Raw genomic sequence first — 27,468 nt, forward strand, 5'->3', positions numbered from 1 at the left:
CAGTGAGACAGGTAGAGTCAGGTACAGTGAGAACAGGTAGAGCAGGTTACAGTGGTGAGACAGGTAATCAGAGCTAGGTACAGTGAGACAGGTAGAGTAGGTACAGTGAGACAGGTAGAGTAGGTACAGTGAGACAGGTAGAGTAGGTACAGTGAGACAGGTAGAGTAGGTACAGTGAGACAGGTAGAGTAGGTACAGTGAGACAGGTAGAGTAGGTCTAGTGAGACAGACAGGTAGCAGTGTTTGAGTGACAGCTGGATGAACACAGCTCTTCTTGTCAGCCTCAGATAGACAGGCAGTGAGACAGGTTCTGGTTCCTGTTGGCCTCAGATTGGATCCAGATGTTGACTCTGCTACTGTTCACACTTTCTCTCACTGCCTCACTGCTTTACTGTCTACCTGCCTACCTGTCTCACTCACACACTTCCTGTCTGTCTGCAGACCTACCTGAGCTTTCTCAGAAATACACCCTGACTGTGCTCTTATCTCCAAACGTCATCTAACTCTCCAGCTCTTGACTTTGTACAGAGATGAAGAACTCTGGATGTCAGTGTTCATTTCACATGTAGAGATATCATGTTTATGTGGATTTGTACAAAACAAAGGCATTATATAAACCTGAACTAACCATTCAAAGCTTTTTGGTCAGAGTAGTGACATAGTGTTCATTTCGGACCCTATTTTCACATTTGCTTATCTTTGGGAGTACTCTTTATTTCACGATCTGTAACACCAGTTTTATTTTGAAAATGATTGTCTGTCTCTACTTCCTGTCTCTGTGTGTTCCTCCTGTTTGATCAACTGACCTGGGTTGCGGTCGAATAGTCCATTTAGCTTAGGAACCTTCCTAACGGAGTGAAATGACCCGGAAGTACCTCAGTGGCAGCCATGATAAGTGCCGTTCCAATTCTCCAGATGATAGGAAAGGAGGTTTCAAACTTCCTTTATAACCTCCTTTAGCTTAGGAACCACTGGACCTCCCTTGACGAAAGGAGAGGAGAAAATGCTGCCCCACAATGCATTGCAGCCGCAGAATTTGCCGTCACACAACAGTCGGCCGTTCACGGAAACAACCGATTATGACGGAGAAATGATATCATGAAAGTTACGGTGCTTATTAAGCATTTTAAAACGTATGTGGAAAGTTGCCAAAGTACTTTTTTCTGAACGTTCATCAGTATTATAATCAAAGAGAGAAATATGAACGTTAGTTTTTACTGAAATGATCAAATAAAGTCAACATCTCACAGTCTTTACTGAGCTGTGGGGGGTTTGTTCAACTTTTAAAAGATGTTTGAATGGTGATATACACAGTGATAGATGTTAAGGACTAACGTTTATAATAAATACATTTGTATTTATTTTAAGATATTTTCATAGTTCATACAATCATACGTATTGAGATCATTTGTATTAATGTGGACCGGAGGGAGAGGGGGACGAGCATAAGTTTCACTTTCCTTTTTTATTTCAATTCCAACTTTGGTCATGAAGAATATGTTTCTCTGTTGTCCACGTTCATAAAGCATAAAGCAACAGAGCACGGTGCAGAGTCTCTAGATGAGTTCACAGGAGTCCCTCGTTCTTATTGAACATCCATGTTGTAGTCCTCTGTATAGAGATCTGTAGTTTCCATAGTTTCCCCACAGCAGCAGACGCACATTCATGACGTCCGCTGGCGCATCATAAACACGTCGGATAGTGAAAGTGCAGTCGGATTCTCTAAAGTACCGCGGTCTCTTCTCCTAAGTCCTTTTGAATTCTCCTATCCACTATCCCTTAACCCCGTGACCTTACACTCAGAGGTCAAGGAATAGACGATATGGGTTAGACGATAGGAGCTGATTTTCGGACTATTCGACCGCAACCCTGGTGTATTTGTTCCTTCCCTCCCCAGCTGTGTCTTGTCCTTGTGATTAGTATTTGTATTTAAGTTCTGGTTTTCTGTTGTCAGATCCTCGTTATATCTGTTGTGGAAGTGGTTAAGTAGAGTTTCATTAATTTAGTTTCACCTGGCCTTGCCCTGATCTACCCGAGTCTGCAGAACTGTTGTCTCTAAACCCATGACTCTTTAGCAATGCAATGCTATTCTATATAGATCAATTAAATCAATATTGAGTAGCTCTACATTTTGAGGAATTCTGGGTTAGTTACAAACAAAAAACATTGCTTACCAACAATGAAATGTAATCGTATTTTCTTGTTTGTTTACGTAAGACAAGTATATTATAAAGTCTTCGTTAATCCACGTAGGAAACGGGTCGGGTAGGATCGAGGACTTTAACCCAGAAAACGCATGTTTATTCACGTAATATACTCTACTAATGCACGTAACTTCAGACCTTACATCTTGATCTTTTACCAATTCTCACCAAGTCGTTTTGTTTCATTTCACTGCGTTAATCACGTGTTTCGGACTGATATCTAAATCTGTGAAAGAATACGCTACTAAACTAAATAAGCTACTTCAAAACCTAATCGAGGTTGCTAGTGTGTGGAGACGTGAACAGCTACAAGGACATTTAATTGGAAAACTTAGAGAATAGCCCAAAACACTTTCTGTAGCAAAACATCTCAACGCAGCGCGGAGTTGTTGAAGCTTTTTCTGCCGAGTCAGGATGAGGATTTCTTGGGTTAAATGTAAAATACGAACAAGTGTATATTTCACGTTACTACAATCTTATGTTACTCAATTGTTGTTACTTGCTAGACATCAATAAAAACAATTCAGGGGTTTTTCCAGAAAAATAAAGTATGACTTCCGGACAAAATTACGACCCTGAGTTACGGTTTCTTTACGTCCTCTACGGAAATAAGGACGGTAAAAGAAACTGATTCAGAAATCACCGTCCATCTGCGGACCGACCGGACATCCATCCCATATTTATTCGGATCTCCGTTAAAACCAAGCTCTCTCTGCCGTCTCACGCTCTATTTGACACGGTTTTCATATATCTGGAGTAATTATAGAGTTTTCGAGAAATATTGTTTTCTGGCATAACTTTAACATTTTACCGGGAAATCTGCATTTTGGTATTCTGTTATCCAATTTAGACAAAACCCTGAAATTGAGCGCTGTTCTCCCCTTTGGCGCCAATGGACAACATATCGTAAACCAAAGAAGTATGGCTCATGTATTAAAGTATTTCATCTACCTGTGTTACACATATTTGTAATTTGCATCGGAGTGGAAACTTCTGCAATGTTAAGAGATTGAAATATCTCCAATTCCTTTTTTCCAACAAATTGGCCACGGTGGAAAAGTTTAAAGAAAATGCGACAACAGAAACTTTATATCTAATTTAACAGACATTTTTATCCAAAGAGACTTACAATAAGTGCAAACTGAATTACTTCATGAGTGAATTAATGATCATGTGTCTTACAGTGAAGACCTGAAACCATGAGATCTGTGTGAAGACTTCTTCACATGAAACCAACTCAATTCCGTTTTCACATCGTGTTCTCCACATGGTTTTCCATCTTTTCAGCTTGACTGGACTTTGACTTCCGTCCAGCTGTGAATCGCCACTAAACAACTTCTAATACTCACACAAATGTAGGATTTAATGGGGAAACTTGTTTAAAATGTGGTTTAAATTTGGATGACAACTGTCATTTAATTCAGAGTTAGTCTCGGGACACAGTGGGTACTTCTTTAGGTCTGAGAGAAATCCATTCTTATTTTTGTGAAATGGTTTATCTTGTTTTAAATAAGACAATAATCTACTGTCCTATTTCTGTATTTACCTTCAGCCTGTCTCACTGCCTGTCTGTCTCTCTGCTTAATGGTCTGTGTGTCTGCCTGAATGCTGGCTTTTACACAGAGCATCACCTCCAGGCAACCAGTGTGAACCCAGAGCACACACACAAACACACACACACACACATACACACATATACACACACAAACACACACACACATAGAAACACACAAACAAACAAACATACACACACACACACATAGAAACACACACACATACACAAGTACACACACACACACACACAAACACACATAGAAACACACAGTCACACACATACACATACATCTATTTTTAAACCTCTGACTTGAAGTTTTTTGAATCTCAAGGAATAAACAGGAATATTCCATTGTCTCTTGTTTCATTTCAAACACAACTAGGCACCATATTTGTGCACATGTTGTTTAAAAAAAAATCAGTGAAAACGTTTTGCTTTCTTACTTTAAACCAAAACCAGCCATAGAAACGAAGTAAATGCACTTCCAACATATTCAAATATTTTAGTTTTTAAGATCATGGAGCTCTTTAAATGGATCTCGCTCCAGTAAAGATTTAGAAAAGTGAACTCCAGACTTGAATCTAGACATTTAGAGTCTGTGTGAATCAATGTAATACATCTGCCAATCATTTTATCAAATAATGACCTAAAAACTGAGAAACTCCTGATCAAAACTTCCCAACCCTTAAGGAAACAAAAATCTAAATATATTAAGTTCGTATCATAATTTAAGACAATGAAAAGCATCACATTTTACCTGTAAAAAGATAGAACAAACGATGGTTTAACACCTTGATTGAAAAGTGACTCTTGTTTCAGACACAAAAATGCATTATAAGCGGAAATAAACGTTAACTTTAGCCCTAAATGTCATCAAAAGTTGTTCAAATCAAATTAAGTCCTGCTACCCTGCAAAGCATCTCCACTGAGGAGCATCCATTCCTGCAGGCTGCACGCATTCATATCGTTAAAACATGTCATACTCGTGTGAAATTAACATGCACTTAAAGTCTAATAATTCATGCAACAAGTCTGTTTCTTTCTGACAGATTCGCCCCGGTTCTCCGAGGCGGATTCCTCTCTGCTGGACCCGGCTTCCCTCTCCCCTGCCCCGGATCCGCTCTCTCACCTGGGGTCGCTTCTGGCCGGAGGATGGGACAGGTAAGACCGGGGAAACAAGCTCCAAGAAGTCCCGAAACACACGCACAATGTCCCGGGTTAACAGAGGTACTGAATCCCAAACGGTGATTGTTCTTCGTGCTTCTCCTCCGTGTTGCTCACTGCGGGAATGAGGAGGTACAGCGATGGTGTGGAGGTATTAAAACTGCAGGAGGACAAGTATTTGTGGAGGAGGAGGAGACCACACCCCCATGCACTTTAAATTCCGAACAACGGGGAGCGAGCAGAGGTGGAAGAAATGCTCAGATCCTTCACTACAGTAGAAATACCAAAGTGTAAAAAGTATTCTGCTACAAGTTAAAATCCTGCATTCAAAATCTTACTAAGGCAAAAAAAACGAAAGTTTTGACATCAACATGTGCCTAAAGTACTTGAGGAAAAGTATTTGGTTCATTTCAAAATGATATATTAAATGACTGGATTATGATTATGGATGCTTTAATGTGTTCATCACAGCTGGTACATGTGGTGCTACTTTTAATAACTGTATATACTGCTGCTGGATATCTGTGGTATATAATATGAATATGTTAAGTATAGCTTAAATTGTCAGGTAAGTAAAAAGTGTATCACTTACTTGCTAAATGTAGTGGAGATAAACAAAAAATACTCAGATAAAGTACAAGTACCTCAAAATAGAATTTAAAGAGGCCCTATTATGCTTCCCAGTGTGTTATGTAGGTTTTAGTGCATGTAAATGGTCTGCAAAGGCTCAGCTCCTCCATTGGACACATGGTGACATCAGTATGTTACACTTGCGCTCCTATTGGCTAGCACTCCAACAAATTGTATGTGACTAGGCTAAGGGGCGGGACAGCTGTTGACCAATCACAACAGAGCGGGTAAGCTAACCAATCAGAGCAGAAACATCCTTATTTCTGAAGTAAATTGTAACTACTGTAAGGCTGTAGAAATAAAAGTAACATTTACAATATTTCCCGTTTTAATTGGGGCAGAATAAAAGTATGAAGTGGCATTAAAATAAAATACTCAAGTAAAGTACAAATACCCTTTATTTGCGCTTGAGTACAATATTTGAGTAAATGTATTCCCTTTTGAAATGTTTTCACAATCAGCTGATACTGATGGAAGGGCCTTTATTCATAATAAGTATTTTTACTTTTGCTACTGAAGTACATTTTGACTCCAGTACTTTGTGTACTTTTACTTGTTACGCAATTTTTACAATTCACTACTGCTACTTCTACTTGAAAGCCGAGTACTTCTTGTACTTCTGAACATAACTCAATAAACAGCAGCCTCTTGCAGGAGGGAATGAGAAAAACACATCAAATCCACGCAGAGGAAACGTAATACCAGAGGACATCCATCATGGTACAAACAGTTGGAATATCAAAATGTGCCTTTTTAAATTGTTCAGCAGATTCACCTGATACGACGTCTAAAACACAGACGGTTACCTTTTGTTTTAGTCTGGTTAGAGAATCAGGTTTATTACGAGGTACGTACGAGGAATTTGACTTGGTGTTGTAGCGCATACATACAAATACAATTAAAAAAACAGATAGAAAACTATTTGAAGAAAACTATAATAACATTCAAAAATAAAGCAGTTTTTAAATTGAATATGATTGAAATCGCAGTAATGAGAAACAAAATAATTGTAGGATTTGAAGGAGGCAGGTCAAATCAGATGTACACTTCAGGTGAAATGAGTGGTATAGGAATTAAGAGTAGTTGTTTATTGGGACCTTTGACTTAACTTAAAGGTATGTTATATAGAAGTTCCGCTTTAATATGTCTTAAGATGACTAGATCTTTGTTATATATTTTGTAGAGTTGTGTAGTTTCATTAAAAGTTGTAAAATGTTCCTGTAATGGTGTCATCCACTTTGAGCTTGTCATAAACTGACTTTGTATCCAGTTTTAAACCACATTTTTGTCATACACTTGATACATCTTGCTGCGTTTTACCTCTATATTTTAACCAGATAACAATGAAGACATCAATCTGCTTAATTCACAGTTTTTACAGCTTGAACATTGAATGAATCCTTACCAGACTACAACTCCCATGATCCACCACACCGTCTTTTGTTATTGTTTTGAGCAAGACAATGACATTTAGGGTTGAGAGAAAATGTCCAATAAGATGTCCCCGAAAGTACATCCTGGTTTTTTCTTCTTTGTTCTAAATTAGTGGATTTTAACGTATTGGGGTCAGGAGATCATTCATCGGGGTCGCCAGATCGAGAGATAGAAATAACCAAGTAAAGTTCAACGACCTCCATTTTGTAATATTTCATAATTGTGCTTGATTACATCCCACTCCTGCTTTTGAGTGCCGGACTTTTACTTTTGGGGAGTATTTTTCTAGGAGTTATAAGTACTTTCACTGCGGTGAAGGATCTGTATACTTCTTCCACTGCTGTGTTTTTGACACATTTCATTTAGATGACCCTTTATCCAAATTAACTTAGAATAAGTTCAATCAACCACCAGGAAATATAGTCAGAACAGCAGAACATAAGCTTCAAAAAAGCCAAATATGTTGAAGTGCTGGTCCCTAAATTAACACCTGTTGAGCCGCACTCTCTAACTAAACTAAAGATGATTGTAGTCATTTCAACTCTCAACCTCCGGCCCTGAAGATTTACTTTTTTGGAGGTGAAAGTGCGTTTTTTTTCTCGCTTCATTCCTCCTTCACCCCTTCCTCCCTTTTTCTTTCTTTCTGTCCATTCTGTGTTCCCGGTGTGAAATGCCAGAAGCTCTAAACTCCCGACACACTGACCTCTAACCTTTGAAGAGGACAAGGTCTAATTTAGACCTCTGCTGCCACTCTGGTGACTGAACACACACACACACACACACCCAGCTGAGTGTGACCCCTGACCCCTGACCTGTGGAGGTGTTCAGGGTCACTGGGATCCCCTTATGTACGAACAAAACATTCAGTATTCGTCCGCAGACTTTCTTCCTTACAAGGAGTCGTCGCTCGGCTCTGAATACATGAACCTCTGTGAGAGTTAACAACCAGGAAACAAAAACACTACGGCTGTTAATCAATTTAAATATTGCAACGTGATTTATTGGCACAAGATTCCAGTTAAAAGCAAATTAGTGCTGTCGATCGGTTAAAAAGTGTAATGCCTTTTATCCCATTCAAAATCCCAAGTTTAAAGTACCAGTACTTACCTTTAGGCGGGATAACACATAAACACATGTGGTGATGAAGTAAAGCAATGCATGGCAACCTGGTAAGAGAAATTTGAGGGTTTTTTATATTAAATATAACATGATTTCTGGATTATTGGAATGAAATCCGACAATTTTCCCGACACTTAAAGCGTTTACAAAGTCGCTGTCAAAGAGAGCCGCTGTGAGGACACTGTATAATATTTGGACATAAACTAAATACTAAAATATTTGATGTGTATTTCACTTACGTCGTCTCTGGTGTCACTGAGTCAGATTACCAGAACACTTTCAAGATATAAAAAGAACCCTCTTATTTTTCAATGTGTCACTAATGCAGTGTTTCCATCGGAAACTATGCTTGGCATGTCTTTATTTATGTCACTGCTACGAAGTCCATTATGGAAATGGGTTGAGTGTCTGGAGATGTTTAGTCTGAGGGGTTTTAATTATTGTGAGGATAACTAAGAACCACTTTACCCACTTTCACTTGTCTGTGATGCAGATACAGCTGAGAAATAGTTTGTTTAATTTGATGCCATATATCAAATATTCTCTTTTAACACTCTTGTGGTTGTCACACTTGTTTTTTCCATCACATTATTTGATTTAGAAACTAGAAAAAGATTGGGTTAATTGACTGGAGTTTGTATATTTATTTTCTATATTCAAGTTTAATGAGCACATATCACTTCACATTCACTATCTAATCTAATATAATGTTATTTACAGTAATTAACAATATTTATTTTACCTGCATTCTTCCTAATGGCCAGCAGGGGGCTACTTTACCAGTTGCAAAAAATGGCATAGTAGTCCATGAGAAAATGTCCTTACTTATGCTTGATTTATCACCTCAGTAATCATTTTCTGTTAAATTTATGGTCTCAATCTGTAGTTTAAGTCTTCTTCAGTACAGCATGATGATCATATTGTAAATAATAGTCAGTTATTTTGTTAAATAGACGTTAAGGCAGACTGTGCTTTACCTTCTGAGCTCGCAAGTAAGACATCTTCATTCATGCAATACGAAGATGAATGATTACGTTTGTGTGCGGTTTCAGGTTTACTTTCAACAGTTACAGGAGTGGATGTTTGTTTTTGTGCAGTACCTGAGTTGGCCACTAGGATCAGGCACATGGAAAATAAAACAATACTTCCTGGTTGTTTGTGACTGACATCTTTCTTGTCCAATCAGGAGAGCGGATCAGAGTTATCAGAGCTGCCAGTTACCGGGTCGAGAAGCTCACGCTGACCAGAGCGTCACCATCCTGCACGCCAAGGTCGCTCAGAAGTCCTACGGCAACGAGAAGAGGTTTGACCTTCTGTGTTTCTATCTCCAACCCTAAACATGCAACCATTTAAAATGCATGTATAACTCAGGGTTACTACCAGTCTTTACAAGAGGTAGGAGGTAGGCAGTGATAGGAGAAATGTTTTGATTTCTCACTGAAATAAAAGTAATATTAACACAAATGATCCACTAATTGTAAAGTCTTGCATTAAACCCTTACCTTAAGGTATCTAAATGATGCTTCTGTTCTACTTCAGGTATAGTCTTCTATTAGATTAGGTTCACATGCTTTTATGTTCCCCCCTCACCCTCCATGATTGATTGATTGATTGAAAAGTTTATTAACAGCTTGTATATTGGGTACAGTACAGTACAGCTCAAAACATACAATTGTTAAGGGGATGCAGACCAGAGAAAGACTTTCGTCTTGTTTACATCAGGGTCCCCCATTTCCAATTCATCATATCATTTAAGACATATAAGACATATAAGACATACAGATGGCTTATTTACAATTTACATACAGGTGGTTTTTTACATACAGATTGCTTGTTTACAATTTTCATTTTAGATTTCGTTCTAATACATCCTAACCGGACATTTAAGACATACCAAGTCTACAGATATACAGTTAGTAACAGAGTCTAAAATGCGAGTATATACATAGATGGGGGGGGGGGGGGGGAAGCTGTCCATTGAACGACAGGTTGAGATTTGTACCATTACCGGGGCCAGTTTTGCAATGCTCTCCCCCGAAGGTGCTCTTTAAGAGAGGTTTTGAAGGTAAGTATAGTTTTACTTTCCTTTACAGTTGTGGGAAGAGCGTTCCACCTTGATGTGGCATAATTGCGAAACGTGTATTCCCCCTTTTTTGTGCCAAATCTGGGTTTCACATGATTTGTGGAGCTCCCTCTGGTGTTATGATCATGGTATTCCTTGACCTTTGGGAAGAATTTTGACATGTACATGGGTACCATAGAGGTGTAGTGGATCATTGTCTCTTTAAGCTGGCTAACCCAAAAAAGCACATTTAGCTTTGATTGGCTTGAAGGAGAATTGAAAATGATCACGGATTATTAAAGATTATTTCGCATAGTAGTCACCAAAGTATATATTGAACATGTATCTTCCGAACATTGACATATTTTTTTACGGACAAAAACGAATTTCTTCAAGGCCAATCGTTCTGATTTGTTTGCCAAATAAGTTGAACGGTATCAAAACGTTAAACTATTGTTCGCCAACACCTATCTATCTAACTTACTTTCGTAATGTTTGATTGGTTGTAAACTATATGTAATGTCAGTTCCTCGACCTAGCAGACAGGAAGTGGATGCCATTTCATACCATTTGTGCGCTCGATCATAAGTCATAGAGCAACAGAATCAGAATCAGAAATACTTTTCAACGTTGGTTGTCTTCGGGGCTGGAGATACTCAAATGAGGGGGTTTTATTCTAATCAACCTCTATTTTACGTATAATTGGGGGCCACATCTGAACATCTTACTGAATCATATTCAGGATCTGGGCAGCATGATATGTCCTTTAAGTCTTTCCAACACCATACAGCTGATGTTCTCCTTTAAAGTCTGTGCTGTTTCTCGCCCCACAGGTTCTTCTGTCCTCCTCCCTGTGTTTTCATCAGCGGTCCGGGATGGAGAGTCATGCAGAACCATCTGAAAGGTGAAGGCACACAAATATTAATTGGAGACGTAAAAAACGTTGAAAGGAGGAAGAGGAACTTAGAGCATTTCAAACCCAGATTGAACGATACATCTCTTTGAATCAGGGTTCGAGAATATGGCAAGTTTGATTGTTTTTTCTGCATACATGCTATTGTCTGTGTGTATTTCACTTACTTTGGTGTCACTGAGTCAGAGTACCAGAACACTTTCAAGATATAGAAATAACCACAGATGGCAAAAGTACACACATCCTTTACTCAAGTAGAAGTACAGATACTCGTGTTTAAAAATACTCTGGTAAAAGTAGAAGTACTGACTAAACGTCTTTACTCAAGTCAAAGTAAAGAAGTATGGGCTTTGAAATGTACTTCAGTAGAAAGTACCCATAACTAGCAGCTGTTTTAAAGAGTACCTGACCTCCCTTTATATTAATAGAACAATAATGTCATTGTTAGCTAATGAATGTTTCCATGCTGAACAACGGCAACATGACAACGTTTCCATTGGTCCCTCTTCTTTAGAGAAGACCAGGAAATGATGGATACACGGATCGTGTTCAAATCAATAGGCACGCAATGACTCTAAAGAATAATGATCACGCATCAAACACACATTCAGACTAAAGGAACCAGCTGTTTGGAAAATGAGAAGTAGAAAGTACAGGTATTTGTGTTCAACATGTAAGAAGTAGAAAGTACAGGTATTTGAGTTCAACATGTGAGAAGTAAAAGTACAGGTATTTGTGTTCAACATGTAAGAAGTAGAAAGTTCAGGTATTTGTGTTCAACATGTAAGAAGTAGAAAGTACAGGTATTTGGGTTCAACATGTAAGAAGTAGAAAGTTCAGGTATTTGTGTTCAACATGTAAGAAGTAGAAAGTACAGGTATTTGAGTTCAACATGTGAGAAGTAGAAAGTACAGGTATTTGAGTTCAACATGTAAGAAGTAGAAAGTACAGGTATTTGTGTTCAACATGTGAGAAGTAGAAAGTACAGGTATTTGTGTTCAAAATGTAAGAACTAATGCAGTTGAAGGGAGGAAGAGGAAGGTAGAGCATTTCAAACCCAGATTGAACGATACATCTCTTTGAATCTCACCTCATACCTCAAAGACCGTACCTACAGTGTAACTTGGAGAGGGTCTGAGTCCCACCCTTGTCAATTAACTACGGGGGTCCCTCAGGGCTCTGTTCTTGGTCCCCTCCTCTTCTCCTGTACACAAACTCGCTCGGATCAGTCATTAGCCCGCATGGTTTTTCATACCACTGCTACGCCGACGACACCCAATTAATTCTGTCCTTTCCCCGCTCAGAGACTCAGGTCGTCGCACGCATCTCTGCTTGTCTAGCTGACATCTCTCAGTGGATGTCTGCTCATCACCTCAAGCTCAACCTTGACAAGACTGAGCTGCTCTTTCCTTCCGGGAAAAGATTGTCCCACTCTTGACCTGACAATCAACATCGGCACCTCTATTGTTTCCCCGACTCAGACTGCAAGGAATCTGGGTGTGACCCTAGATAACAACCTGTCCTTCACTGCAAACATCGCTGCTACAACCCGTTGCTGCAGATACACGCTTTACAACATCAGGAAGATACGTCCCCAGCTGACTCAGAAAGCCACGCAGGTTCTGGTCCAGGCTCTCGTCATCTCACGCCTAGACTACTGCAACTCCCTCCTGGCTGGTCTACCTGCATGTGCCATCCGACCTCTGCAGCTCATCCAGAATGCAGCGGCTCGTCTGGTCTTCAACCTTCCTAAATTCTCCCACACCACGCCGCTCCTCCGCTCCCTTCACTGGCTTCCGGTAACTGCTAGAATCCACTTCAAGACACTGGTACTTGCTTACCATGCTGCGAATGGATCTGGCCCTTCGTACATCCAGGACATGGTTAAACCGTACACCCCAGCGCGTGCACTACGCTCTGCATCAACCAAACGGCTCGCTGCACCCTCGCTGCGAGGGGGACCCAAGTTCCCATCAGCAAAAACACGTGGGTTTGCTGTCCTGGCTCCAAGATGGTGGAATGAGCTCCCCATTGACATCAGGACAGCAGATAGCTTGCACATCTTCCGGCGCAGACTGAAAACTCATCTCTTTCGACTCCACTTCGAGCGATAGATTTACTAACAAAGCACTTATATACTAATAAAGGACTGGCTTTTCTAAAGCCAGTTGAGTAGCACTTGAAATGTTTGGCTCTATGAAACCTGATGTACTTATATGATTCTGTTTTCTTCAAGGTTGTGTCTTCCTGGTCGAATGTACTTATTGTAAGTCGCTTTGGATAAAAGCGTCAGCTAAATGCAATGTAATGTAATGTAATGAATCAGGGTTCGAGAAGCTTCTGTTCCTTCATCTTCATCCTTCCATTGTTGCTTTTTACCCAAATGTATCATCGTTTCTCTCCAGCGGCAGGTCATGGAGACGCTGTGTATCGAGTGTGTGGCTTTTTGTGTCTCGACAACACCAGCCAGTCTCAGGTCGACGCTTACAAACTGGTGTTCAACGAGCAGCCCAACTCCAGGGTGAGAGGTGTTTGTGTGTGTGTGTGTGTGTGTGTGTGTGTGTGTGTGTGTGTGTGTGTGTGTGTGTGTGTGTGTGTGTGTGTGTGTGTGTGTGTGTGTGTGTGTGTGTGTGTGTGTGTGTGTGTGTGTGTGTGTGTGTGTGTGTGTGTGTGTGTGTGTGTGTGTGTGTGTGTTTTATCTGATGTATTGCCATGCACATACCTGTCCTCTGTGTTTGACTGTTTCTGTCCACAAAGTCTCCTCCTGTCTCTCAAATTCCTTCGATGACAGAGGGAAAGTCAAACTGGCCTTTGTCCCGGTTAAACAAGCCCCCAAATTCCTCTCCAAACAACGAGATCTGTTGTATCTGCGTCCCTGTATTTGTCCTTGGCGGTGGATGAAACCAGATGCATAACGACAGCAAATATGCAAATGCTCTACAAAGGCTAAAATCCCAAAGTTGCGTCCAAAGGGAGTTTCTCTCCCACGCACTTTGTTTACTTCCTGAACATAGTGACATTTGGCTAGCGCTCCAACACCTTGTACATGATAGGCTAAGGGGCGGGACATCTCTAAGCCGTTGACCAATCACAACAGAGCAGGCCAGCTAACCAATCAGAGCAGACTGGGCTCTGGTATCAGACAGAGGGTGAAAAGAGGTGCTGCAGCACAGGCAGTATGAGAGAAATAAAGAGCTTTTTGAACATTAAAGCATGGAGACATGTCCCAGTAGAGACACATACTGATATACACCTGAACATCAGCATAATAGGGCCCCTTTAACGTGGCTTGGAGATCACAATTGTATCCACGAAGAGCAAGACTAGTAGAACCTGAAAATGAGCATAACATAAACCCCTTGAATAAAGGTTAAGCTGTGAATCTTGTTAACAGAGGCTCTTAAATCAGAGCAACAGCTGATAGGTCGGCTCTGGGTGATAAACGGCTGCTGACCTCTGATCTGTTGTGTCTGAGCGACAGACAGCTCTGTGTCTGTTTACGCAGACGGACCTTCGCCTCTTTATTACTCTCACTGTGGGCTCGACAAACAGTTGTGTCTGACAGGAAAACGACGCTGCTGTAAACACACCGTGTGTGTTCACTGGCCTCCTCATTCACTCAAGCAGAAAACAACACACACACATCGCTGTGAAGAGAAGAGCTGCAGCGAATAGTCGATCCACAGGAAAGAAAACGCCACATTTTCTTGATAATTGCTTTATAATTCATTCTCGTGCAAAAACTTGTGATAATGTCGTTTTCTACGTGTCAAATATGTAGATATCTGCTTTTTTCTGTATTTTATCATATTAAAGTTAATACATTTGGATTTTTGACTGACAAAAGACCTTTGAAGACATAACTGAGAGATATTTTAGAATATTTCAGTATTTTCTGACATATATATTCAATGGTTACTGGTTATATGTAAGCGTTATAAACCTTTAAGGATTATGAATGTCGTATATATAATATTGTGCATTGCTTTTATTTATTATAACATGTCATGTATATGTAAAGCACATTGTGTTACGTGTTATAATGTGTGAACTGTGCTATGTTGAAATTATTTTTGAACAAATACAGAACAATGTCCATCCCAGTTTCTTAATTCCAAGGTGATGTCTTTGTCTCCACTCTGTTTAAATAAAGTTTCAGTGTGTCGTTTTCTCGCACTCCTCCTGTGTTTCAGATGTTCGCCTCGGCCAAGTCCCTGTTCATCTCGGACCAGGACAAGAGGAAACACTTCTGCCTGCTGCTGAGGCTCTTCCTGGGCAACAGACAGGAAGTGGGATCGTTTCAGAGCCGGATGATCAAAGTTATCTCCAAACCGTCGCAGAAGAGACAGTCCATGAAGAACGCTGACCGTGAGTTTGATCACCAACGCACCAAGTACAATGTTACCAATATATTTGATAAATGTCATTTATATGGCATAATCAAACATCCATGGTCCACTACGCCTCAAACACAAACTACCTACTGTCAGCACAGACTAAGTGAGGATATTTAAAATGTTGGCCGGTTGGCCGGTGTTTGGATCAGTTAATTTGATACAGACATGCATTACAATTGTAACATACAATTACTTGTGTTTTTAAAATGTTGGCAAGAAAATCTGCGACAAATATCCACAGACAGTTTTTTTATAAAAACAAAATGTTAGGATATAAAAGAAAGAGCATTGAGTCACATACACGGAAAAATACACAAAAAATAACGAAAGTACACACACACACTTTGGAATAGACCTTCAACCGCCTGTTTGAGTGTGTGTGTGTGTGTGTGTGTGTGTGTGTGTGTGTGTGTGTGTGTGTGTGTGTGTGTGTGTGTGTGTGTGTGTGTGTGTGTGTGTGTGTGTGTGTGTCTGTGTGTGTGTCTGTGTGTGTGTGTGTGTGTGTGTGTGTGTGTGTGTGTGTGTGTGTGTGTGTGTGTGTGTGTGTGTGTGTGTGTGTGTGTGTGTGTGTGTGTGTGTGTGTGTGTGTGTGTCTAACCAGATGCAAATGATGCTCCGATGGTCATCCAATAAAATGCACATTCCTGCAGGCAGGAAACCAATGTAACTCTGAGACCCTGTGTGGTGTGTGTTTAAATGTGTGTGTGCCTGTGAGTCAGTCCTTACAGTATCCCTCTGTTTCTGTCTGTGTGTGTGTGTGTGTGTGTGTGTGTGTGTGTGTGTGTGTGTGTGTGTGTGTGTGTGTGTGTGTGTGTGTGTGTGTGTGTGTGTGTGTGTGTGTGTGTGTGTGTGTGTGTGTGTGTGTGTGTGTGTGTGTGTGTGTGTGTGTTTCCAGTGTGTATCTCGTCGTGCTCCAGAGTGGCTTTGTTTAACCGCCTGCGCTCTCAGACGGTCAGCACGCGTTACCTCTCCGTGGACAGAGGAGCTTTCATCGCCAGCGCCAAACAGTGGACCGCCTTCACCATCACGCTGGGTACGAGTGTGTGTGTGTGTGTATTTATATGTTAGTCACACATTCACTTATTCCATACTGTAAAGGTCATATTGTGGTCAGTCTATGCATGAATTGACTGTTTGACATCTCACGATCAAAGGTATTTTTTATAATCCAGAATTTTCCTTAAAGGGGCTCTAATAAGCTTTTGGGGTTTTCCTTTTCCTGTAGTGTGTTATATAGCAAAGTCACATACTCGTACTTATATTGGCTAGCGCTCCAACAGCCAATCAGAGCAGACTGGACTCTGGTTTCAGACAGAGGGTGCACAGGCAGTAAGAGAAAAATAAAAAGCTTTTTGAACATGGAGACATGTCACAGTAGAGACACTATACTAATATGAACCTGAAAATTAGCAGAGTAGGCTAAATCTTGAGCGTGACCCAAGATTTAATTTGTTGCTCTTTACACACTATCACAAATATCCGTTTTGGCATATTAATGTAAATACAGGCCAGTATTTCAACAATATACTCTGCTCCCTATGTTCAATAATTATGTGTATACTGAACGTTAATAATAATAATGCAATACATTTTTTATTAGAGCGTAGTGTATACCTAAACTCACATCTTGCCCCAATGCATGATGGGTAGACTTAAGCTCCTCCCAACCCCAATACGATAAGAGAAGCTGCCAAGAAAAATAAATAGATCAGGGGATGAGTACAAGACCATTTCAGACATGTTTGAACATTAACTCTTCATTTATCTGACCTCTGGACCTCTGGAGTTCTTAGTGTTTTAAAATACACTTAAACAGGGATGAACAGTGGCATCAATGACATGACCTTACAGTCAGCAGTCAGCATAAATACAGTCAGTGTGTGTGAGCAGTGTCTCCTCACACACCTCTGGAAAGATCTGTGAGATTATTTATTTAACACACAGACCTCCCACCACCTACACACACACACACACACACACACACACACACACACACACACACACACACACACACACACATACACACACACACACACACACACACACACACGATGTTGGTAGAAAAGTGTTCCAAGATAGAAACACAGTTTTCTGTGTGAAAAGATGCTATAAAAGTGTATGTTTAAATGTGTGTGTGTGTGTGTGTGTGTGTGTGTGTGTGTGTGTGTGTGTGTGTGTGTGTGTGTGTGTGTGTGTGTGTGTGTGTGTGTGTGTGTGTGTGTGTGTGTGTGTGTGTGTGTGTGTGTGTGTGTGTGTGTGTGTGTGTGTGTGTCCGTCCGTCCAGTGGAGGACCAGCGGAATGACCATGGTGACTTCGTGCTGAGCGAGGGCTTCATCTGTTACGGCTGTGTGGTCCAGTTAGTGTGCAGTGAGTCAGGAGTCGCTCTGCCACCCATGGTAACATGCACACACACACACACACACACACACACACACACACACACACACACACACACACACAGACACCCAATGTCTGATACCTGAATCTTTAGTAGCGTCTGCAAATAAAAAGCAGCGGCATCTGACGATCAAAACTGGTTTTAAATGGTGGGAAATTAACATTTGTTATGAAGTAAACAAGGTATTAATTTTAGGTATATCTTTGGGATTATCTGAGATTAAGGTGTGTGTAAAGAGAACTATCAACTCTCTCTATTTCATGAAGAATATCATCAACACATTTAGCTATGAAGATGGGCTTGATTCGTGCAAAGTCAACAAAATGTCATCTCCTCTTTTACATGAACCAACATTTAGTCAAAAGAGAGATTTTGTTCGAAGATTAGTTTGTCATCATCACGTTGATTTCCTCACAGATGGTGACATTTCGTCATCGTCTCTTCTGAGATATGAAAACAAACGCTTGTAGATAAACACATTTGTTCTGAGTTTTCATTCACAAATATTAAAAAAGTTAAAATAGCAGTCGTGGCATCAAAACCCTTCCTCTATGAGCTGCAGAGGAGTGAAGGAACCTTATCGCCCTCCCCTCTCAGGCTGTATCTGATATTTGATGTACTTTATTAATCCTCGTGGGGAAATGGTTTCTCTGCATTTGACCCATCCTAGTGTTAGGAGCAGTGGGCTGCCATTTTGAACGGCGCCCGGGGAGCAGTGTGGGGAACGATGCCTTGCTCAGGGACACCTCTGTAGCACTTGGTCTTGCCTTGGGACTTGAACTGGTGACCTTCCAGTTGCCAAGCCAAGTCCCTATCGACTTCGCCACCACCGCCCCGAATCTCTCACAGATGTGCAGCTGCTACCCAACCTGCTAATCCCAAAAGCTGCTGTTATTGTTGAGCCCGACCTCGTCTTTAAGTTAAACTTAGACAAACGCTGCTGAGCAGACCCTTTCTGCTCCTGCTGTCAAAACACGCTCAGTGTCTGCTGAAGGTAAACCTATACACGCCTCTCCGTGTTTTTGCAGCGGAGGCCTTTTTCTGCTCCGTTTGTTTGAGGAGTTCTTCCAGTGGTCGGTGTTCAGAGGCTGCAGAAGGCTGAGTGAAACCCCAACGTTGAGCTGGATCAGCAGCTTGGGAAAGACTTTAATGAGCGTTTTATATTCTGTGTGCAGCAAAGTAAAGATCTCAAGGTCCGGAGATACCAGAAGCTATTCTTTGAGCAGACCACCTGGTGTTATATAGACCATACGGCTTTTTAAAATCACACAACCATTTGCTCGCGGTCTCAGCTAAATGTTGAGATCAGCACGACATGAGGAACATATGTGGTATCAGTTACTTTGTTGAATGTGTCGAGTGTAAGAAAGTATATTAGTCAGTTACGCTGAACTATCAAAATAAGTTTATCTTCTTAGCGAAAGTTGATTGCCTGCTTAGCGTTATCAGATGGGGTTTTGACTTTGACTTTGAATCATCTCCCCTGTCTGATTTTTTACATGATTATGAAAGTGGTGACATCAGGATTACTCTGAAAATATTCATGAGATTTCTGATGGAGAGGGTTTTTAGAGTGTGTTCTTGTTTGTGTCTCCAGGTGATCCGTAAGGTGAACAAACAGCACGCCTTCCTGAACGTGGACGAGCCGGTGTCTCAGCTCCATAAATGTGCCTTTCAGTTCAGACACGATCCCAACGCTTACCTGTGTTTATCCAACGACAACATCATACAGCACCAGGTCAGACTCTATCTCCCCTTTCCTCCTTCTCAAACCTCCTCTCCTCCTTCTCAAACCTCCTTTCCTCCTTCTCAAACTTCCTCTCCTCCTTCTCGAACTTCCTCTCCTCCTTCTCAAACTTCCTCTCCTCCTTCTCAAACCTCCTCTCCTCCTTCTCAAACCTCCTCTCCTCCTTCTCAAACTTCCTCTCCTCCTTCTCAAACCTCCTTAACCTTTCCTCCTTCTCAAACCTCCTCTCCTCCTTCTCAAACTTTCTCTCCTCCTTCTCAAACTTCCTCAACCTTTCCTCAAACTTCCTCTCCTCCTTCTCGAACTTCCTCTCCTCCTTCTCAAACCTCCTCTCCTCCTTCTCAAACTTCCTCTCCTCCTTCTCAAACCTCCTCTCCTCCTTCTCAAACTTCCTCTCCTCCTTCTCAAACTTCCTCTCCTCCTTCTCAAACTTCCTCTCCTCCTTCTCAAACTTCCTCAACCTTTCCTCAAACCTCCTCTCCTCCTTCTCAAACCTCCTCTCCTCCTTCTCAAACCTCCTCTCCTCCTTCTCAAACCTCCTCTCCTCCTTCTCAAACTTCCTCAACCTTTCCTCGAACTTCCTCTCCTCCTTCTCGAACTTCCTCTCCTCCTTCTCGAACTTCCTCTCCTCCTTCTCGAACCTCCTCTCCTCCTTCTCAAACTTCCTCTCCTCCTTCTCAAACCTCCTCTCCTCCTTCTCAAACTTCCTCAACCTTTCCTCAAACTTCCTCTCCTCCTTCTCAAACTTCCTCTCCTCCTTCTCAAACCTCCTCTCCTCCTTCTCAAACCCCCTCTCCTCCTTCTCAAACTTCCTCTCCTCCTTCTCAAACCTCCTCTCCTCCTTCTCAAACTTCCTCTCCTCCTTCTCAAACTTCCTCAACCTTTCCTCAAACTTCCTCTCCTCCTTCTCAAACCTCTTCTTCTTCTCCTTGTCAAACTTCCTTTCCTTTTCCTCCTTCTGAAAAGTCCTCTCCTTCTTCTACTTCCTCATCAAACTTCCCATCCTTCCTCTCCTTCTTTTCCTTCCTCACCTCATTCTTCTCCTTCCTCTCCTTCTCAAATGTCTCCTTCTTTTCCTCTTTCACAAACTTCCTCTCATCCTTCTTTTCCTCTTCCTTCTCCTTCCTCAAACGTCTCCTCCTTCTTCTCAAACTGCCTCTCCTTCTTCTACTTCCTCATCAAACTTCCCATCCTTCTTTTCTTCCTTCTCAATCTTCCTCTTATCCTTTTCAAACTTCCTTTCCTTGTCCTCCTTCTCAAACTTTCTTTCCTTCCTCTCCTCCTTCTCAAACTTCCTTTCCTTCCTCTCCTCCCTCTCAAACTTCCTTTCCTTCCTCTCCTCCCTCTCAAACTTCCTTTCCTTCCTCTCCTCCCTCTCAAACTTCCTTTCCTTCCTCTCCTCCCTCTCAAAAGTCCTCTCCATCCTCCTCTCCTCTAAACCCCCCCTCCTCCTCTCTCCTCCTCCTCTCTTCTCCTCTCCTCTCCTCTAACCTTCCCTCTCTCTCCTCCATCCTCTCCTCTCATCTAACCCCCCCTTCTATCCTCCTTCTCTCCTCCTCCTCTCCTTTCCTCTAACCCCCCCTTCTCTCCTCCTTCTCTCCTCCTCCTCTCCTCTCCTCTAACCCCCCCTCTCTCTCTCCTCCTTCTCTCCTCCTCCTCTCCTCTCCTCTAACCCCTCCTCCTCTCTCCTCCTCCTCTCATCTAACCCCCCCTTCTCTCCTCCTCCTCTCCTGTCCTCTAACCCCCCCCCTCTCTCCTCCTTCTCTCCTCCTCCTCTCCTCTCCTCTAACCCCCCCCTTCTCTCCTCCTCCTCTCCTCTCCTCTAACCCCCCCTCTCTCTCCAGGCCTCCCCCAGCCTGACGGACCCCCTCAGAGTGGGTCTAAACGATGGTTCCTGTTGGACCATCATCGGTGTGGAGGTGGTGGAGTTCACCTTTAATCAGGGTTCCTCCTGCATCCTAACTCCCGTCACTCCGTTTCCTGTCATCTGCGGGTTAGAGGTGAGATATGGAGGATCGGGTGTGTTGGATTTCATAGATTTCAGGACCAAAAATCAACCCCTAAAAACTGCAACTAATCCAGAACGAGTCCTGGCCCAAACAAGGAGAGTAGACCACCCCAGTTCTCAGATCTCAGTAGCTCACAGAATCAATTTTAAATTGTAACTTAAAAAGGTTTGGGACCCCAATATATGTCCGACATGCTTCTCTGTTACGAGCCAATCAGAGCTCTGAGATCATCGGGGACTTAGTAATTCCACCCTGGCTCAGAACCAAACACCCCAAAAACACCCCAAAAATGGAACAAACTTCCCGAAAACGTAAAGTCTTCACCCACGCTGAGTTCTTTTAAATCGAGGCTAAAAACACTTATTTTTTTAGCTGCCTACCCAGAAGACTTTTAACTTGTTTTAGCACCTACCGTATTTACAATGTTGTTTGTAAACTATTCTGTATCTCTTTTATGCATGGTTTTTATGAATCTGTTACTCCATCATGTTTATCTATTGTGGTCCTTTCTGTTGTCTTCTTATTAAGCGTTAATGATGATGTAAGAATAGCCTCTGTGTGTGAAAATGTGCTTTATAAATCAACGCACCTTACCTTATACCTTACCTTACCCTAAAGACTATAAGAAAATAAAAAAACGTGTGTGTGTTACTGCAGGTGAATGGCGGGGGACATGTTGCCATGCTGGAAATCTACGGAGAAAGCTTCAGCTCTCATCTCAAAGTCTGGTTCGGAAACAACGAGGCTGAGACCATGTTCAAGTGAGTCAACAGGAGACAGCGAGAATGTGAACAATTTTGAATTAAAAAAGATTTTGAAGTCAAAAGACGTTCGAAAATACCCAGAAAACAAAAACAAATACGGACCCGGAAACCAATAGGAGGGAATTCACTTAAACAGGCGTACAGTACGATATTACCTGCAGACAGACCAACACGTTATTATATTTTATTGACCGCTTGTTGTCTGGCTGCCTTTAAAAGCCCGGGGCAACGTGGGAAAATACTGTGTCTGACTGTCGTTTATATCAAGATAATGGGAGACATTTTGTTATTCAATTAGTTTTTCAGACAGTTCTTTGGGCCTCATAGACTAATTTGAATAAAATATTTTGCATAGTTTGGGGAACGACTCATAGACATCTGAACTATCATCCTCCTTTCAGTCAGAGCCAGACATTTTTTTGGGATTATCTGGATTTAAAGCTTTTTAAAACCTCTTGAGCATTATGTATGCAGGGTGTAATTATTCTGTAATTATTTTTTAGGGATTCATTTATCTCCCTAAAAAGCACACACAGTAGGTTGTGAGAAAAAAGGAGAATGAAATCTTGAAAACTCGTTATTTAAAACATTTACTGATTTAAGATCAAATTTGAATCAGAAAAGTGGTAAATACTTGTAGCTAAAAAGGTACAAGTATGCCTACCTCTCAGCCGTCCTTCAGTAAATACTAGGGAGTACATACAGTATAAAGGGATAACTTTATGGAGTATGAACTTTTCCTCTGAATCCAAAAGTTGACCGTCAGCCAAGTCTTGCAGTTATGTAAGATTGCATGATTAGTTACGGGGATTTTTGCTTTAACAATCAGTTACGGAGACTAGTCCCTGTTTTTATTTATTTATGACTGTAACATGCTGCTTTAGAGGCACCAGGTGTACCGCCGCAGCACGAAGAGCAAATTAAAATTGTATTTTAAGTTAAGTGAGACTGCTCAGGTGGAGCTGGCTGCTCATAAAAGTTGGTTTTATAGCATATTAAGTGGCACTTCCACACCAAGTATTACATAGCCAAGCACGTTCGACCCAAATAATATTACATTTGTCCCAGGATTTGAAAGTAGCTATTTTGATGTTTGTTGAGGAATTTCAATAAAGAACAACAGACTCGCAGTTATGTCTGTCCTGCTGGAAACACGATAAAAAAGATACCTTCAGGAACAGCTAATAAGTGTAATGTATAACTCGTGAAATGTCACAACATTTCAAAATATGTAACAATACGATACAGTGCTGCAGGGATGCCAATTTTTGTCGCCCAACCCTAAAAAGTAAGCATTGGTTTACCTCGAGCAAAGGTCGATGGGATTTTTCCATTGGATTTTAGATTTGTGCAGAAAATAATTAACACCTCTTTAGGATTTCTGAAGTAAATAGCTGATGTTGGGCTATAAAGGAACTACAGCACGGTCACATGATATCACCTCACCACCGCTAAGCTAAAGGTGGCTAATGTTGGGCTATAAAGGAACTACAGCACGGTCACATGACTTCACGTCATCACCGCTAAGCTAAAGGTGGCTAATGATGGGCTATAAAGGAACTACAGCACGGTCACATGATATCACCTCACCACCGCTAAGCTAAAGGTGGCTAATGTTGGGCTATAAAGGAACTACAGCACGGTCACATGATATCACCTCACCACCGCTAAGCTAAAGGCGGCTAACGTTGGGCTATAAAGGAACTACAGCACGGTCACATGATATCACCTCACCACCGCTAAGCTAAAGGCGGCTAACGTTGGGCTATAAAGGAACTACAGCACGGTCACATGACTTCACGTCAACACCGCTAAGCTAAAGGCGGCTAATGATGGGCTATAAAGTAACTACAGCACGGTCACATGACTTCACGTCAACACCACTAAGCTAAAGGTGGCTAATGTTGGGCTATAAAGGAACTACAGCACGGTCACATGACTTCACGTCAACACCACTAAGCTAAAGGTGGCTAATGATGGGCTATAAAGTAACTACAGCACGGTCACATGACTTCACGTCAACACCGCTAAGCTAAAGGTGGCTAATGTTGGGCTATAAAGGAACTACAGCACGGTCACATGACTTCACGTCAACACCGCTAAGCTAAAGGTGGCTAATGTTGGGCTATAAAGGAACTACAGCACGGTCACATGACTTCAAGTCACCACCGCTAAGCTAAAGGCGGCTAATGATGGGCTATAAAGGAACTACAGCACGGTCACATGACTTCACGTCACCACCGCTAAGCTAAAGGTGGCTAATGTTGAGCTATAAAGGAACTCCAGCACGGTTACATGACTTCACGTCACCACCGCTAAGCTAAAGGTGGCTAATGTTGGGCTACAAAGGAACTACAGCACGGTCACATGACTTCACGTCACCACCGCTAAGCTAAAGTTAAAAAAATCATGGACTTTTACGCAAGGGATTGCTAAAATTCGAACTCTATTGTACCTGCTGAACAACAATAAAACATAACATCCCAAACAGTTTGACTGAGTTTAACTTAATGAATTTACCTGTATTCCTGTATTCTAAGAGTCCTAATGTCTTTCAAATGTTTGTTTTGACCAACAGACCTAAACCCAAAGATATCGAGTTTACAATTACTAATGGAAAAGCTGTCACAAGTGTTTTTTTAATAGTTTGCTTGAAAATAACCTGATTATCCTGATTACTAAAATAGTTCAATAACTAATAATTCCAGCGTCTTTTTTTGATTTTCACATCTTTATTTTTTCTTGCTGTGGCTTTGCGAGAATCTCCTAGACTTGATTTGGGCCAAGAAGGCGAGCAGTTTTCCAACAAGTTTGACTAAAAATATCCTCGACAGTCACGACTTTAACTCTCCAAACGTACCTGTATTCATATGTTTCGAGAGCCCCGAGAAGCATAAAGGATGTTTTATTAAAAGCACTTCGAGGAGCTTTCGGGCAACAATCGTCTCTCTTACTGCGAGTTACAGAAACTTGAGATTCAGGCGCCCCCCTCTCAAAATCTCATGTGACGCATCGTGGATCAAACCAGCCTCTCTGACGTCAGAAAGCACCTCAGACCCCACAGTAAAGTGCTGAGGCATCGAAAGTCAGGGTCAAATACTCCTCCATCAGCAGCAGAGAGAGGAAAGCCGTATTTATACAACATCCACAATGTGCTGTTTGTACGAGAAGCTGCAGCCAATTAGAAACTGGATCCTTCACCGCCACGCAATCCACAGGAGAAGTGGAGGTTTGAATTAAATACCTTTATATATAGCGAGGAATGTATAAGAGGGCTTTGAAAAGTCTGCTGCTCACCGAGAGTTTCATATCAACCACACAGCGGTGTTTAGTCTGTGGCGTGTAATTATCTGCTTTAGTTTATTTTCTCACCGTTGTTGTTGTTATTGTTGCATCCTGCAGAGTCTCAGAAAGCCAACAGGAGGGCCGATTATTGAACATAATAATCAAAATCACTTTTCTTTGCACAAGTTGTTGAAATGTTTCTCATCTTCTTCTTTTAGAACCAAAACCAATATTATTAAATGTTATTTTCTAGAGCATTTTTTACGCGAGATATGCAGCTCAAAATGCTTTTCAAGAATCTGAAAACGCCAATGCAACTCATTTAAAGAAGGCGAAACAGATATAATTTGAAATCCCTTTGGCAAACAATCTGTTATGTTATCACTCGTGAATACAGTGTCAAGACACAAGACAATCGGACATCTCCGGACACCAAAGTCGAGGATTTCTGAATGCAGAGATTTTGATCAAATTGGCAATTTACCTACATGAGTGGAACGACAGCTTTAATTCCTGAAATAACTGGTTTTGAAAAGTCTAGTAAAGATCTGTTTTCTCAGTTGAATCAACAGTATTTCCGTTAGCTGGTATGGATTTTGAGCTGGAAAATGTATTAAAACTCCTTTTGTTTAAAAGCATAATCCCCACATATTAACACCACTGTATGATTTTGAAGGGTGAATGCAATCGGCAGTAGTTATGAGCTAATCTAATGCTATTAACGAACTACATCTTGGTCGTATGGTTACACGTCACCACTGCTGAGAAACTTGGACCATGACACAGAAGTTTCGCACATTCACCAGTTGGGTATTTAGTGACATATTTTAAGTTGTTCAACAGTGGCCCCTAACCTTTTTTGCTCAACAGACAGAAACTTTAACATCTCTTCAGCTTATGTTAACCACAGACCTAATTTCGGACCTCAACGACATTCAAAGAAATGCTCGTTGTTTCATAAAAACTCTTTCTTTAACCTCTGTTTTCCTCTCAGGTCTCCCCAGTCTCTGCTCTGCGTGGTTCCTGATATCTCCGTGTTCAGCGACGGATGGAGATGTCTTCGTCGAGTCCTCACCGTACCTCTGGCTCTCATCAGATCGGACGGCCTGATCTATCGGACCTCCTTCAGCTTCACTTACACCCCCGAAATAAAGCCTCCCCCCAGCAGAGGAACATCAGGAGGAGGAAAGAGAGAGGGGGGGACGGAGGGAGGACAGCAGGAAGACGTCCTGTTAGAAACCATCCATCAGGAGTTCACCAGAGCCAACTTCCACCTGTTCATGCAGAGCTAGGTAGACCTCAAGTTGGTTCAATGGTGGAACTTTTTCAAAGAACATGACGCCTGTCAATCTCTTAGCAATCAAAATGAATTCGATCTCAAGTAAAAGTAAAGAAGTATGGGCTTTGAAATGTACTTCAGTAAAAAGTACCCATAACTAGCAGCTGCTTTAAAGAGTACCTGACCTCCCTTTATATTAATAGAACAATAATGTCATTGTTAGCTAATGAATGTTTCCATGCTGAACAACGGCTACATGACAACGTTTCCATTGGTCCCTCTTCTTTAGAGAAGACCAGGAAATGATGGATACACGGATCGTGTTCAAATCAATAGGCACGCAATGACTCTAAAGAATAATGATCACGCATCAAACACACATTCAGACTAAAGGAACCAGCTGTTTGGGAAATGAGAGAAGTAGAAAGTACAAGTATTTGTGTTCAACATGTAAGAAGTAGAAAGTACAGGTATTTGAGTTCAACATGTAAGAAGTAGAAAGTACAG

The 27,468-nt window shown here is 41.4% G+C and overlaps 2 protein-coding genes across 10 annotated transcripts in view; one reads left to right on the top strand and one right to left on the bottom strand.

Moving 5' to 3' along the window:
• The window catches only part of matn4 (matrilin 4), a 47,309-nt gene extending 42,189 nt beyond the window's left edge, over window positions 1-5,120 (bottom strand). For all 9 annotated transcript variants that reach the window (XM_034240210.1, XM_034240208.1, XM_034240212.1 and 6 more), the window contains exon 1: window positions 4,889-5,120. The gene's annotated coding sequence lies outside the window, so the exon portion shown is untranslated. The remainder of the gene's footprint in view (window positions 1-4,888) is intronic.
• rbpjl (recombination signal binding protein for immunoglobulin kappa J region-like) overlaps window positions 1-27,232 on the top strand; it is a 31,948-nt gene extending 4,716 nt beyond the window's left edge. The window contains exons 2-12 of the mRNA XM_034240194.1: window positions 4,809-4,920; window positions 9,293-9,409; window positions 11,002-11,072; window positions 13,487-13,602; window positions 15,275-15,449; window positions 16,374-16,511; window positions 17,763-17,875; window positions 19,475-19,615; window positions 21,469-21,624; window positions 22,291-22,394; window positions 26,677-27,232. Coding sequence (XP_034096085.1) covers window positions 4,809-4,920; window positions 9,293-9,409; window positions 11,002-11,072; window positions 13,487-13,602; window positions 15,275-15,449; window positions 16,374-16,511; window positions 17,763-17,875; window positions 19,475-19,615; window positions 21,469-21,624; window positions 22,291-22,394; window positions 26,677-26,974 — 1,541 coding nt within the window. The 3' untranslated portion in view covers window positions 26,975-27,232. The remainder of the gene's footprint in view (window positions 1-4,808; window positions 4,921-9,292; window positions 9,410-11,001; window positions 11,073-13,486; window positions 13,603-15,274; window positions 15,450-16,373; window positions 16,512-17,762; window positions 17,876-19,474; window positions 19,616-21,468; window positions 21,625-22,290; window positions 22,395-26,676) is intronic.
• The last annotated feature ends 236 nt before the right edge of the window (window positions 27,233-27,468 follow it).

The sequence above is a fragment of the Gymnodraco acuticeps genome, unplaced genomic scaffold (genome assembly GCF_902827175.1).
Source record: "Gymnodraco acuticeps unplaced genomic scaffold, fGymAcu1.1, whole genome shotgun sequence".
NCBI lineage: Eukaryota > Metazoa > Chordata > Actinopteri > Perciformes > Bathydraconidae > Gymnodraco > Gymnodraco acuticeps.